Source organism: Balaenoptera acutorostrata, chromosome X (assembly GCF_949987535.1).
Source record: "Balaenoptera acutorostrata chromosome X, mBalAcu1.1, whole genome shotgun sequence".
In the NCBI taxonomy this organism is placed as follows: domain Eukaryota; kingdom Metazoa; phylum Chordata; class Mammalia; order Artiodactyla; family Balaenopteridae; genus Balaenoptera; species Balaenoptera acutorostrata.
The window spans coordinates 109,672,636-109,686,437 of record NC_080085.1 but is presented as its reverse complement, the minus strand read 5'-3'; the positions used below and the strand labels follow the sequence as shown (position 1 = coordinate 109,686,437).

The window sequence follows — 13,802 nt, the reverse complement described above, 5'->3', positions numbered from 1 at the left end:
CACAGGGTCCTAACCCCACCCCGGCGGGAAGTGGAGCCTGGGGAACTACATTTGGAATGCACCCCTCAAAGATTCTGGTGCAGGAGCTCAGGGGACTCAATTTGAGAAATACAGGGAAAAACTTGTTTAAAAAATAGGTTGAAAAATTTTAACGGACACCAGTAGAGGGGCTGAGACAGGAGGGGCTGCAGGAGAGACCTAATGGGGAGGGCCTCTTTGCCTCTGCCAAACACTACCGTCCCCGGTCAAGTTCACTATCTAATTGCAGCAGAGTCTCCCAAAATTGCACCAAGTGCACACTGGTTTCTTCGACAGATAACTTCAGCGCTCCTTCTAGCCTCATACTTGACTGTATTTTAGCTTTCAGAATTATTTAAGTAAGGATTTTAAGAAGGCTACTTGGTTGCTGTCCAGAGGGTAGTGAAACTCCCCAAGTAGGATATCAGGGGGCTTGGGCAGGCGCACGAGATGTGTCCACACGGAGAAGGCTTGGGAGTCCCGAAGCGCTGGTCCTGGGTGAGTCTCCCCCTCCTCGCGGGCTCCATTCCCCCCCCTCCCTCCCGCACCTATCCCACCCCTCCCAGTCCGGCGTGTGCTACCCGGCACCCCAGGCCCGCTCCCCGCCCGCTCCTCCCGCCGCCTCCGCCCCCTCACACTCGCCCCCCGCGTCGTCCTCGTCCCACACCGACTTCGCTCCCGCCGCGCCGCCGGCCGCCCTTCCCGCCCTCGCTTCGATTCGCGCCGCCGCGCGCCGCCTGCGCTCCGCTCCCCCGGCCACCTCTCCTCGCCCGGCCCGGCCGCCCTCGCCTCCGTCGCCGCCGCGCCCCGGACTCTGTTGGCTCCGCGCCCCGCGGCCGCCCCGGTCCCCGGCCGACGCCGCCGTCCCCGCCGCCGCCACTCGCCCGCCGCCCACCATGGCCCCGCGGCAAACAGGTAGCAGGAAGCGGAAAGCGCCGGCGCTCGACGCGGCCGCCGCGGGCTCGTCGTCGCTGGGCTCGGCGGCGGCGGCGGACGGGGACGGGCCGCTGCCTCCCAAGAAGCCCAAGCGGCCGGCGGCGCGGCGCTCGCTGCTGCACTACCTGAAGGGCCGCGAGGTGGGCGCGCGGGGCCGCGCCGGGCTCCCGGGCTTCGAGGGCGGGCTGCGCGGCTACGCGGTGCAGAAGCTGCCCGAGCTGCTGAGGGAGCGCGAGCTGGCGCTGGGCACGCTCAACAAGGTATTCGCGTCGCAGTGGCTGAACGCCAGGCAGGTGGTGTGCGGCACCAAGTGCAACACGCTCTTCGTGGTGGACGTGCAATCGGGCCAGATCACGCGCATCCCCCTGATGCGGGACCGCGGGCCCGGCTCGGCCCGCGCCCAGCCGAGCTGCGGCATCCACGCCATCCAGCTGAATCCCTCCAAGACGCTTCTGGCCACCGGGGGCGAGAACCCCAACAGCCTGGCCGTCTACCAGCTGCCCACGCTGGACCCCGTGTGCCTGGGCGACCGCCACGGCCACAAGGACTGGATCTTCGCCATCGCCTGGATGAGCGACACGGTGGCCGTGAGCGGCTCCCGCGACGGCACCGTGGCGCTCTGGAGGACGGACCCCGACATGTCCCACGGCAGCATCGCCTGGCACAACGACGCTGGCCTCCCCGTGTACGCCCACATCCGTCCCAGGGACGTGGAGACCATCCCCAGGGCCAGCACCAACCCCGGTAACCGCAAGGTGCGGGCCCTGGCCTTCAGCGGCAGGAACCAGGAGCTGGGAGCCGTGTCCCTGGACGGCTACTTCCACCTGTGGAAAGCCAGGAGCAACCTGTCCAGGCTGCTGTCCATCAGGCTGCCCTACTGCCGAGAGAACGTGTGCCTGACCTACTGCGATGAGTTGGCCCTGTACGCGGTGGGCTCCCAGTCCCACGTCTCCTTCCTGGATCCGCGGCAGCGCCAGCAGAACATCCGGCCCCTGTGCTCCCGAGAGGGCGGCACGGGTGTGCGCTCCCTAAGCTTCTACCAGCACATCGTCACCGTGGGCACGGGCCACGGCTCCCTGCTCTTCTATGACATCCGCGCGCAGAAGTTCCTGGAGGAGAGGGCCTCGGCCAGCCCGCACTTCTCTCCGGGGTCCGCGAGGAGGAAGCTCAAGCTCACCTGTGGCAGAGGCTGGCTCAACCACGATGACCTGTGGGTGAACTACTTCGGTGGCATCGGCGAGTTCCCCAACGCGCTCTACACCCACTGCTACAACTGGCCGGAGATGAAGCTCTTTGCCGCTGGGGGGCCTCTCCCTTCCGGCCTCCACGGGAACTATGCAGGCCTCTGGAGCTAAGGCTGGCCTCCGTGTCGTCAAAGTGCCCAGATACACCTTCCAGTGCCCTCTCGCTTTCCTCCTTCACTCTGTGTTTGTGCTTTTACTCTGTGTGGCTTTTATCTTCCAGGTGGAAAGGGCCCAACTTACCTCTGCTCAGTGTGTTAGGCAAAGGGAGAGAAAGAAACAGAAGGCAAAAGTGGTCTCTTGGGCAATCAAAAGTTGGCTTTAAGATTTTTCTGCACCTCCTCCAATATCACCATTTTTTTTTTTTTTTTGCCTCTCTTACAAAGAATTTTGACTAATCCTTAACTGTGTTCTCTCTGAGTGATTCACATATGCTCTTTCTCTTGGCTGATGTAGTCATGGTTCCGACAACAATTCAGTACTTTAGTTTTATCAATATTTCAACAGTATGTTCAGGTCTTTTACACATTTGAGATGTATTTCTGGAAAATGTGTGCTAAAAAGTTGGGCTGGTCTGAGGAACTACCCATCATGTAACAGAGCAGGTTTATAGCCCTGCTCCAATTAGAAAATGCATTTCAAGTTCTAGATTGCCACCATTTGGGGTATGTTTCATTTGGAGGTTGGAAACTCAGTATTTGTTGTTTGTATATTGTTGGCGTATAAAATACTTTAAAATATGTTCTCTTCATTAAGAAATCTTACAATGATGTTCATCCTATTAATCACAGTTTTGATTATTTAGTAGAAATTTAGCATCGGTACCCCCAGGCCCTCAGCCTTCTTGTTTAAATCTGCTATATTATGGCCTGCTTCCTTGGGTAGCATTTATGCTACAGATTTTCAGAGCTAATCAAAACTCTGCCTATATGTGGCAGGACAATCAGGGAGGTACTTTTTGGGGTAAACATTTCTTTACATTTCAGGTAACACTATCCAGGCAGCTGTTTACAGAGAAAGGCTGACTGTTGTGCTCAATGCAGGTGTTGACAATTTTTTATTGTCTAGCTGGATAAGTCTTCTATCTGGATTAAGTATATGATGTATTGCAGGAAAAAAAATAAAACATGTTCAGCATTTTAGTAATTAAGTGCTAGGCTTAAGTTTTTGAATGCTTAAACATACACTTTATTTTTTCTTAATTGTCCTTCTAGGAATATATTTATCAAAGTCAAAATCTTCCAGGAGAGAAACTGAAGCTGAAATATCACCTATGCACACAGTACTCTGTACGTTTGTTTTTGAACAGCAAACTTATGCTATTATGGGTTAAAAGATTCAATGACATCTTCAATACCTTATCTAAATATACTTGCTACAGGTTAGGACAGTTAGGGGTCTTGTCGTGCTTTTAAGATGATTTAACACATTGTTTTTCATTTACACAAACATACATATTGTGCTTATAACCACCTACTCACATATACTGTGTATTTGTGTATATGTATATGTTACTTCCCATGTGAGGAAAAGGCATGGATGTTTGCCATTTTACATATGCAGATATTTCATATATTTTAAACTACATCTATCAAGACTTCCCACTTGGTCTCTATTTTTGTTTTGTTTTATTTTAACTTAAGTAATACTTGCACATGAAAAAAGAATCATACTTTATAAAAGGTGTATAGTGAAAAGTGAGTCTCATACCCCAAGTTCCCTGATCTGCCCATAGCTCAAAAGCAGTACATCTTGTGTGTCTATCCATTTAGAGATAGTCTATACATATATAAACACATATGTATGTGTGTATGCAATTTTTATACAAATGGTAGCACATGTTTTACATACCTGTGCCTGTTTTATCACAAAACCTTGGAGTCTTTCTCATACATATCTACCTAATTCATTTTAATTGTATATAGTATTCCCTAAAATATGGCTGGAACATATTTTATTTCTTCATTACACTTTTGATGAGCATTTATATTGTTTCTTATTTTCTGTTACTATGAACTGTCCTGCAATGATTACTTAGGTGCATACATCTTTATGCACATGTGTAAGTGTATCTGCAGGGATAAATTCCTAGAAATTAAATTGCTGGGTCAATTTTATATTTAATAGCCATTGCCAAATTACCCTCCAAAGAGGTCCTATCAACTTAACCTCCCATAAGTAATGTATGCAAGCCTGCTTTACCACACTCTTGCCAACAGTGTGTCATCAAATTCTGTGCTCTTTGCCAATCAGATATCCACTTGATCTTGATCCTTTGTTTCTAAGCCACTGTGGCTGAGTTAACTAGATTTGTGGTCAGAGTACCAAGTAGGTTCTGAAACAAAGATCAAGAATATGAGGAAATGAGGGCAAGCAATAAAAATACTGTCAAACCAAAGGCAGAGAACACCTACAGTTCAGGTTCACATATCTGCAGATGGATTACAAAAGACTACATTTCTTAAGTGCTTAGCTGGAGCTAGTAGCGTTTCCTTGTTTATTGCACCCTGGTTTCACTTGTATTCAATGCATCACATGTCACTGAAGAAAATCCAAGAAGGAGATGATGAGAGCCTGCACTAGGATATTTGAGGTAAGTGTGGAGAGGGAGGAAGGTATTAGAAAAATGAGGGGAAAATTAAGTGAACAAGCAGTATTTGGTATTTCATGTGAAGGGTGAAGAAAGCCAAAGAATTTAGGTGGACTCTAAGGCTCTGAGATTGAATGCAAATGAATAGTGGCAACAAATGAATATAGAAAATATAGCCACAGATGATAAACGTGGAGGGTGATTAACTCAATTGGGGACATGTTGAATTTGCGGTGCCTATTTGGCATCAGGAGAACACACCCAGGGAAGAACTGGTTATATATTCCAGAATGAGATTTCTCACTGCTGGGAAGGTGAGTGATATGAAACGCTGGGAAACGCTCCCTTTTAGGGGCAAGCAGAATAGAAGAGCCTTTAAAAGTGGGGGGGGGTATATAAAATAGAAGAGGCTTATTTTACTCAAATGCCATGACCTCATCAGCATGAGACAACAAATATTTCTAATTATTTTATAATTATAATAACTTCTGAGTCTCCACCTCAGTCACAAAAGGCCAGTTTTACTGCTGGCACCGGTATGCCTGGCAGTCATGCCAAAGCCCTGGCAGCCTCACAGAAGTGGAGTATCACCTCATCACCAGCTGCTACTAGCCTGTGTTTGAGTTCCTGCCTCAGTCCCACAGGTGCAGGTCTCTGCCACCTTTCCCATTCTGCCAAAGGACAAAGGGGGTGTCCAGCGGAGGATGCTCTTTTCCTCAGCATCACGATCACAAAAGCACAAATACAGAGAATTAGAGGTGGAAAAGAAAAAATAACCACAGGCACAGATTTATTTATAAGGCGGGTAACTGTAAAATCTGAGTGAAGAAATTATCAGAAGATACAAATAACTAAACTTTTTCCCAGAAGAAATGAGAAACAAGAACAGAAAACTGTGAATGCTATCTTGTTTAATCTTCCCTTTCCTCCAAGAAAATCACACACATAAACATATAAACATATAATAGGCATGCTCAGCCTGATGGCCTCACAAATAAATTATTTCGCATTGTCAAGGAATATTTCATTTTGAGCCACTTCAGGGCCCAAAGAGAAAAGTTTACTCTTTTCTATATGAGGCCAGCATAGTATTAATAAAAAACCTGACTAAAATTGTGCAAAATGAGAAGAGACCAGTTTTACATATATAGATAAATAAATGAAATGTATCTTTTAAAAACACTGAATATAATCCATCTGTGTATTAGAAGGAAACCATACCATGGCAAAGTGAAGCTAGTTCCTTGAATGCAAAGCGTGTTCACTATTGAGAAATCTATTATTTCAATGTATCATATTAACAGGTCAAATAAGACACATGCTCATGTTAATAAATTCTAATAAATAATTTAATAAAACCCTACTACAATTCTGATAAAGTCCTTAGTAAAGTATGAAGAAATATAATCTTCACATGGTGAGTGTGTACGTGTGTTGTGTTTCAAACCTGAACCATAGTCCTCTTTAATGGTACAACATTGAATAGAATTAAATAGAACAATAAAATTCCTCACAGAGGAATTCCTATGAAAGTAAGGAACAAAACAAGGATTCTAAAAATCACCACCAGTATTTAATATTATTATAAAAATTCCAGATATGGCAGTTTTAAAAGATAGGAAAATAAAAAGTATAAATATTGGAACAGAAAGAAGTTATAATTATTTGCAGATGATATGACTGTAAAAAAAAAAAAAAAAAAAGAAATCCAAAAGAGCATCGATAGCAGGAGTGATTTTTGAAATGGCAAGCACATTTGGAGAACTGTCCATGGATGGGCTTGGCTAGCTGGACCCTTCTCCAAATGATGGAATACTAGACAATTCTGGAGTGGATTATTTACTGACATGGAGAAGTAGCCTTGATAACGTTAGATGAAATAAGCAAAGTGCAAACCAGAGGCATACTATAATCCCATTTTTGTTTAAACTAGGAGGAGGAAGATGAGAGGAATAAGCATACAGTATATATAAGAATATATACAAAAGCGTTAACTGTATGTCTCTAAGAGATGGTAATAATAGGGGACTTTTTTCTTATTTTATATATTTATGTAATATTTGAACAGTCTGTACTGACATGTATTTCTTTAGTAAACATAAAGGGAAAAAAACAATGAAGACACATTTTAAAAGGCCTGGTTGGAGAGGGGAGGAGGAGGAGGAGAAGGAAATGATCAATGGTGCTCAATGCAGCAAGACGCTAAAGATGAGACAAATTCGTTTTCGTGTAATGTGGAAGTCCACAGAGGCCTTTTGCCAGAACAATTGCAATAGTAATCAACTGCATGCTCTCCAAGAAGGATAAAGATTTCAGTGTGTTTCAAAATTGACCATGGGACCCTTGGTCCCATTAATACCTGACAGACTGGTTTTCTATTTATTTCTTCTCATCTCCTCAAACCAGTTGATTTCGGACAAGTAGTGTGAGAGTTACATAGGCACTACCTCACAGTGTCTGCAGAATAGTGATATAAATGTTCCTGATCCAGATGCGGAGCAAAGAGAAGACATGACCCAGCACCTACCAATTTCAAGAATCTGTGTTGTACTTTAGCCTTTCCTGGTTAAAATTATAATATGTTATAATAATAATTATAATATAATATATATATGAATTATATATATATATATATATATATATATATATAAAATTCATAGCCAGAGGCTAATTTGAAGAGCCTCTAACACTAGAGACTTTCAGTTTTTTTTGGATACTCATTTTTTCCCCTAAAACATCCTGCTTATTATATGCCACAATTTTAGTTTGAGTCTTGACACCTAAATGTCCATTAATCTTCTCTAGCTCCACATTCCCAACTATAATTATAGGGGAGAGGTGAATTTTAGCTTTGGAATAGACCAAGGTATATTCTCAGTAATTGCTGTAACACTTAAATCCATTCCCATCTCTGATAACCTTAACTGATAATAAGGCCAGTCCTACACTATATTCATCTAATCTCTGATGAGGTTTTATTATTTATAGGAGGCTAGGAGAAAAATAATCACTAAGAACTTTTAAAAGGTGTATTGAGTCTATAGTCACAGACGGGGGAGAAACATAATTCATAAAGTCTTTTTTTTCCTCAGTATTAGGACTTGAGCACTGTTAACACGTGGAAACATATTTGCTGCACATACTTCCCTATGGTTAATCAGAGGTCTTCTGAAATCTAGACACTTTCACTTACAAAGGATTAAATATCACGAATATTTAACATGGGGAATATAAAGCAAAACTGAGATATACATAAATTTGCTCGTTTGTCTTGCTTTTCACTAGGTTTTACCCAGTAATTACTCACGATATTGACACACAACATAATAGCTGATTGATGTAACTATAAATAGATGAGTCGATTCATTGAGAATCATTCAAACCAGTGATTTAGACTAATGTGGACCAAACCACCAACTATTAACAGTAATAATCTTCCTCACCCGGCCCATCTAGCTGTTTTCAATTTGGAAACCTGAGAATACAATATTGTTCTGGAAAACCAAATAAATATTCTCTATAGAAGAACAGACTAAAATCATGCATTAAATAATTCCCTTTTTAAAAGGCAACTTCCCATAAGCAAAGAAGCAGAGACATTATAGTAGGATCAGAACCTTCTGCTGAGAAGGAGCATTAGATAGAGACAGATATTTGACCTTCAAGATCTCAATAGAATAATGATCCTTGTGTCACATCTATATACATAAGTAGTAGCCAGTATTCCATCTTCACTTGCAAAGGGATTTCATTACTATGCCTGTTTATTGGGGTCTCTATCTTTGTGTGAGTGTTCACATATATAAACACTTGCATCCAGACAGAGATAAACTATCTTCAACGTGAGGAGCTCAAGGTAATGTCTTATTAAAATCTTGAATCTTCTTTGTTTTACGTTATAACTCTCTGTGGGTGATTCACCCAGTCTCAAAATGAAAAACACAAGTCAAACTAATGGCAGAGCACTGCAGTCACCCCCAGCATCTGTTATTGTTGTATTTTTTCCAATTTGCTGGTATGAGCATTGAGTAATGAATGATAACTTGGCACCACCATTCTTTGAGAATATGTAAACATTTTAAAAAAATCTCAAAACTTCAAATCTAAGTAATAATCAAGCCTTCATTTTACCTCAATATTTTGAGTTGCTGCTCAGATAATAGCAATTAGTTCTGACATTGTAAATGCCAAATATCAAGGTACAAAGTGTATACTGTTCATTATGCAGTGCTTATGGGAAATCAGATGACGGAAGTGACTACCTTTCAGAATCTATACTACCAATTAAGCTTTTCCTAAGGTCACTTCTTATAAAGAAAAAGAAAATGGTAAATAAATATGATAATTTATTCATCTGTTATTATGAGTATGCACCTACAGAATATATGGTCAAGAATAGGTAGGTGTAGGTCTATACATTAAAGATCATATAGTGTAACACTGAATTTTAAGGATCAAGATATTTTTATAATGGTCATTTTAAATGTATTTCCTGACTTATAATTTTTAAAATGACAAAATGTACACATAATGTAACAAAAACTCATGTTTCTACCTTCTAGAATTAACTGAAAGTAAAACCCTGGATGAAGTAGAAGCCCTCCTTGAATGCTATAAATTACCTTCTCACCTCCCCAGAGGTAAACACTCACTATAACAGTTCAGCAAGTATCTGTCCAGTTCAAGTTTTATACTGTTATCTATTTATATTTATTTAACAAATACTTAAGTACTTAGCATGTGCTAGACAGTTAACACTTTCCAAAGATTTGCTTACCTAACCCTCATAGTAATCCACATTTTATGGATGATCACTTTAAAAGGAATAATTAAATAATTTGCCCAAGGTCATAAGAGGTGATAAGATGCTGAGTTATATCCAGAGTCAGTCCATACATATAAATGTTTCCATCTATAATATATAGAATGACTTTTATTAATTTTGAGTGCATTACAAAATTTACATAAATTATATACTGAATTTATTCAGCAATTTGTTCTTTTTTTCACTCAACATTATGTAATTACAATCTTCTAATGATATGTGTATGTATCTATTTAGTTTATTTTCACCATTGGATCATCTATTATATGAATATACCACAATTGGTGTATTATATCAATGGACAATTGGGTTCTTACCAAATTTTCTGTTTCAAACTATGTTGCAATACACACATTTAAAAAAATATTGTGATGCACACATGAGATAACTACTCTAGATTTTTCTTAAATGAAGAGGACTTGTCATTTTACAGAGTGTGTGCATTTTCAATTTGCTTCATGCTGCCAAAACAGAACTCTAAGCTTCCTGGGGTAAGAGTAATTCTGATGACCCCAAGGATGGCTGGCCTCAGGTATACATACACCTCCCAGCAATACAAGAAATAATCATGCTGTTAAGGGATTTTGCAGATATAATTAAAATCTCAAATCAGTGGATTTTAAAATAGGGAGATTATCTGGGGTGGACTTAATCAGGTGAACTCTTAAAAGGGACTGGGCTCTTCCTGGAGAGAAAAAAATTGAACCACGAGAGGTTTTTGACACAAGAGATATTCTCTGTTGCTGGCTTTGAAGATGGAGAAGTGACATTAATAGAATCTGTGGGTGGCTTATAGGAGCTGATAGTGACCCCCAGCCAACAGTCAGCAAGAAAATGGGAATTTCAGTCCTTCAACCACACACACAAAAAAAGACAAGAACATAAACGAAAAACTGAATTCTGACAACAACATGAACAAGCTTAGAAGTAGATTCTTCCCCAGAGTCTCTGGACAAGAACAAGGCAGACCAAGATCTTGATTTCATCCTTGTAAGACTCTAAACAGATAACCCAGTTATGTTGTGCCTGGACTTCTAACCTACAGAAGTGTGAGGTAATAAATGGAGATTGTTTTAAGCTGCTCAGTTTGTGGTAATTTGTTGGGCAGCAATAGAAAACTAACACTGGCTGTGTCAAGTTTTATTCTTGTAAATGGTGTATAAAATTTCCTTTTGTCTCATATCCTCACCAACACTTGATATTTTTAAATATTTTCATTTTTTCCAGTCTGGTGGATAAAATATGACATGTTATTGTTGTAATTTGAATATCCTTGTTTACTAGCAACCAGATGATTTTATAGATGATTAAAGTTAAACCAGAGTGAATGTGTTTACACATGTCATACAGCTAATTAAGAAGCAGAACAAGGATTAAACGTTTGAGTTAATAAAATGAGATATATCACTCTTCTGAAAACCCACTGAAAAAGCTTTTATCTTAGTCATTCAATAAATGTAAAGGGAATGTATGTCTTACATCTACATCACTGTACATTGTTTATCACTGTACTATAAGTATATTCTACAGCTGAAAGACAAGCTGAGAAAAACATGGTTGAGATGAGGAAAGGGATAATTATGTATTTCATTGCTTTTTCATAAAATGTGTCTTATTGACTACATTTTTACTAATCATTAGAGCTGCCACTGTGAAAACAAGCATGCACTGTTCCTTAATTCTCTTTCCATTAACAATTAGATAACATAATGATAGAACCTGAAAGAATAAACATGCACTGTGAATTCAGTACTATTTTACAGTAGCTACTACATAACTGCTACCCAAGTTCCTCATATGCTTTGCAAATATAAAATAGAAGAATATCCATCTTTAGACAATAGTGATAGGAAAACCTCTGTAGATTACAAATTCATCTCTGAAGTTAAGAGTCACAGATTTTTCCTTGGTTACTTATTCAGTATAATAATAGCACAAACATTGCATGCTAAGTGTATTTTTCTATGTAAAAATAAATATTGAAACTTCTAATTAAATAAAAAAATAAGAATGGCAATCCTTAAAATTGTAATGGTAACTGTTAACATGTTCACATCTGTAGTGAATACACTTTTTCTACAAATGAGTTCCAGATTTTAGTCAATTGAATAATGGCAGAGTTTAGAGGGAATGCCTCTATGTTGCTAAACATTAACAAACAAGCTTAAACAGATGTACACATATCAAGGTGAGGCCTAGACATATAGCAGGGCTTAAGACTAGACTCCTCCCTCTCCATTCCCCTAAATCATCAACCTATTCACGTCTAGTCTAAGATGTCTCTTGGATTTTTCTCCTCATGTTATTTCCTGCTACTACTGGCCTAGTTCTGCCCCTTGTCTCCTCAAAATGGAATTTTAAAATAATTTCCTATATTGTCCTACATCCTCATTCTTTACCAATCCATATTTTATTGTCAATATTTACCTTCCTAAATCCAGGTCTTCTTCTATGCTGTCCAGTATGGTAGCCACTAGTGACATGTGGCTAGTAAAATTAAAATTAATTAAAATGAAATAAAATTAAAATTTCACCACAGTTCCTACAAGTGGTTAATAATAACATCTGGCCAGCAGCTACCGCTTTGGATGTTGCCAATACACACTACTTCCACTATTGCAGAAGATTATAATAGACAGTGATGCTCTAGATTACTGGTTCACAGTTTTAGTAGGATATCAGAATCAAACTTTGGATCCACACAGAATTTGTACGAGAATGCTTATAGCAACATTACTAATAATAGCCACAAGGTAAAAATAACCCAAATAGTGATCAACTGAAAAATGGATAAACAACTTATGGTATATCTATACAATGGTATATTATTCAACAATAGATGGGAATAAAGTATAACACATGCTATAACATGGATGACCCCTGAAAAAATGCCAAGTGAAAGAAGCCAGTCACAAAAGACCACCTATTTTATTATTCTATTTATATGAAAGGTCCAGAATAAGCAAATCCATAGAGGTAGAAAGTAGATAGTTCTGATTGTTGCAAAACTCTGTAAATATACTACAAACCAAAGAATTACACACTTTTAAAGTTGTGAATTTTATGATGTGTGAATTATATCTCAATAAAGCTGTTATAAACAACAAAAAGAATTGAATTGTGGAGGTTTTAAACATCAGACCCTGGGTCGTAACTCAGTCCCACAAAATTAGAATCGCTATGCAAGATACAGGAAGACAGATAGATAGATAGATAGATAGATAGATAGAGCGAGCTAGAGATATAATATATAATGTCTCTATAATGTCTATCTACCTATCATCTATCATGTATATATATATATATCAACAGGTTATCCTGATGTTCATACAGGGTTGAGAACTACTGCTGTTCGCTATGATTCCCTCAAGGGCAGGGACCATGTCTTATTGAGCCTTTGATACTCAAAAATACTATAAACGAATCAAAATGGAATTGTAAAAAATGTTCAAATAACCCACAGGAAGGTAGGAAAAGTAAAAGAGTCAACCAAAAGTAGAGAGAACAAAGACATAAGCAAAAGAATACAATGGCAGACTTAAGCCCTAACATATCAATAATTATATTAAATGTATATGATCTAAATATGCCAATTAAAACTCAGAGATTATTACAATGGATTTATAAAGCCTGACCCAGCTGTATTCTGTCTACAAGAAACTTTCTTCAAATATAGTAATATAGTCAGGTTGAATGTAAATATATATATATACACACACACACACACATATATAATGCAAAATTTAATCAAAGGAAAGCAGAAGTGGCTATATTAATATCAGATAAAGTCAACTTCAGAGCAAAGAAAATTGCCAAAGACAGAGAAGGATATTATATAAAAGAGTCAATACCCCAAGGACACATAGAAACTCTAAATGTGTATATATCAAACAACAGAAATGCAAATTATAGGAGACAAAGCTCATAGAATTGAAAGAAGAAATAGACAAATCCACAATACTTTAACACCCTTCTCCTGACAACTGATAAAATATCTAAGTAGAATATAGCAAGGGCATAGAAGAAAACAATACCATCATCTAACAGGATCTAATTGACATTTATGGCATACTCTACCCAACAACAGCAGAATACATATTCTTTACATGTTTCCATACAATATGTACAAGATAGACCATATCCTCAGACAAAAAAGAGAATTCAACAAATATAAACATTTGAAATCATACAG

At 39.7% G+C, this 13,802-nt stretch overlaps 1 protein-coding gene across 1 annotated transcript; it reads left to right on the top strand.

The window, feature by feature from the left end:
• The first annotated feature begins 914 nt into the window (after positions 1–914).
• LOC130706501 (DDB1- and CUL4-associated factor 12-like protein 2) lies at positions 915–2,309 on the top strand. Its single transcript, XM_057538856.1, has one exon. The coding sequence runs from the start codon at positions 915–917 to the stop codon at positions 2,307–2,309; it is 1,395 nt and encodes a 464-aa protein (XP_057394839.1).
• Positions 2,310–13,802: the final 11,493 nt, after the last annotated feature.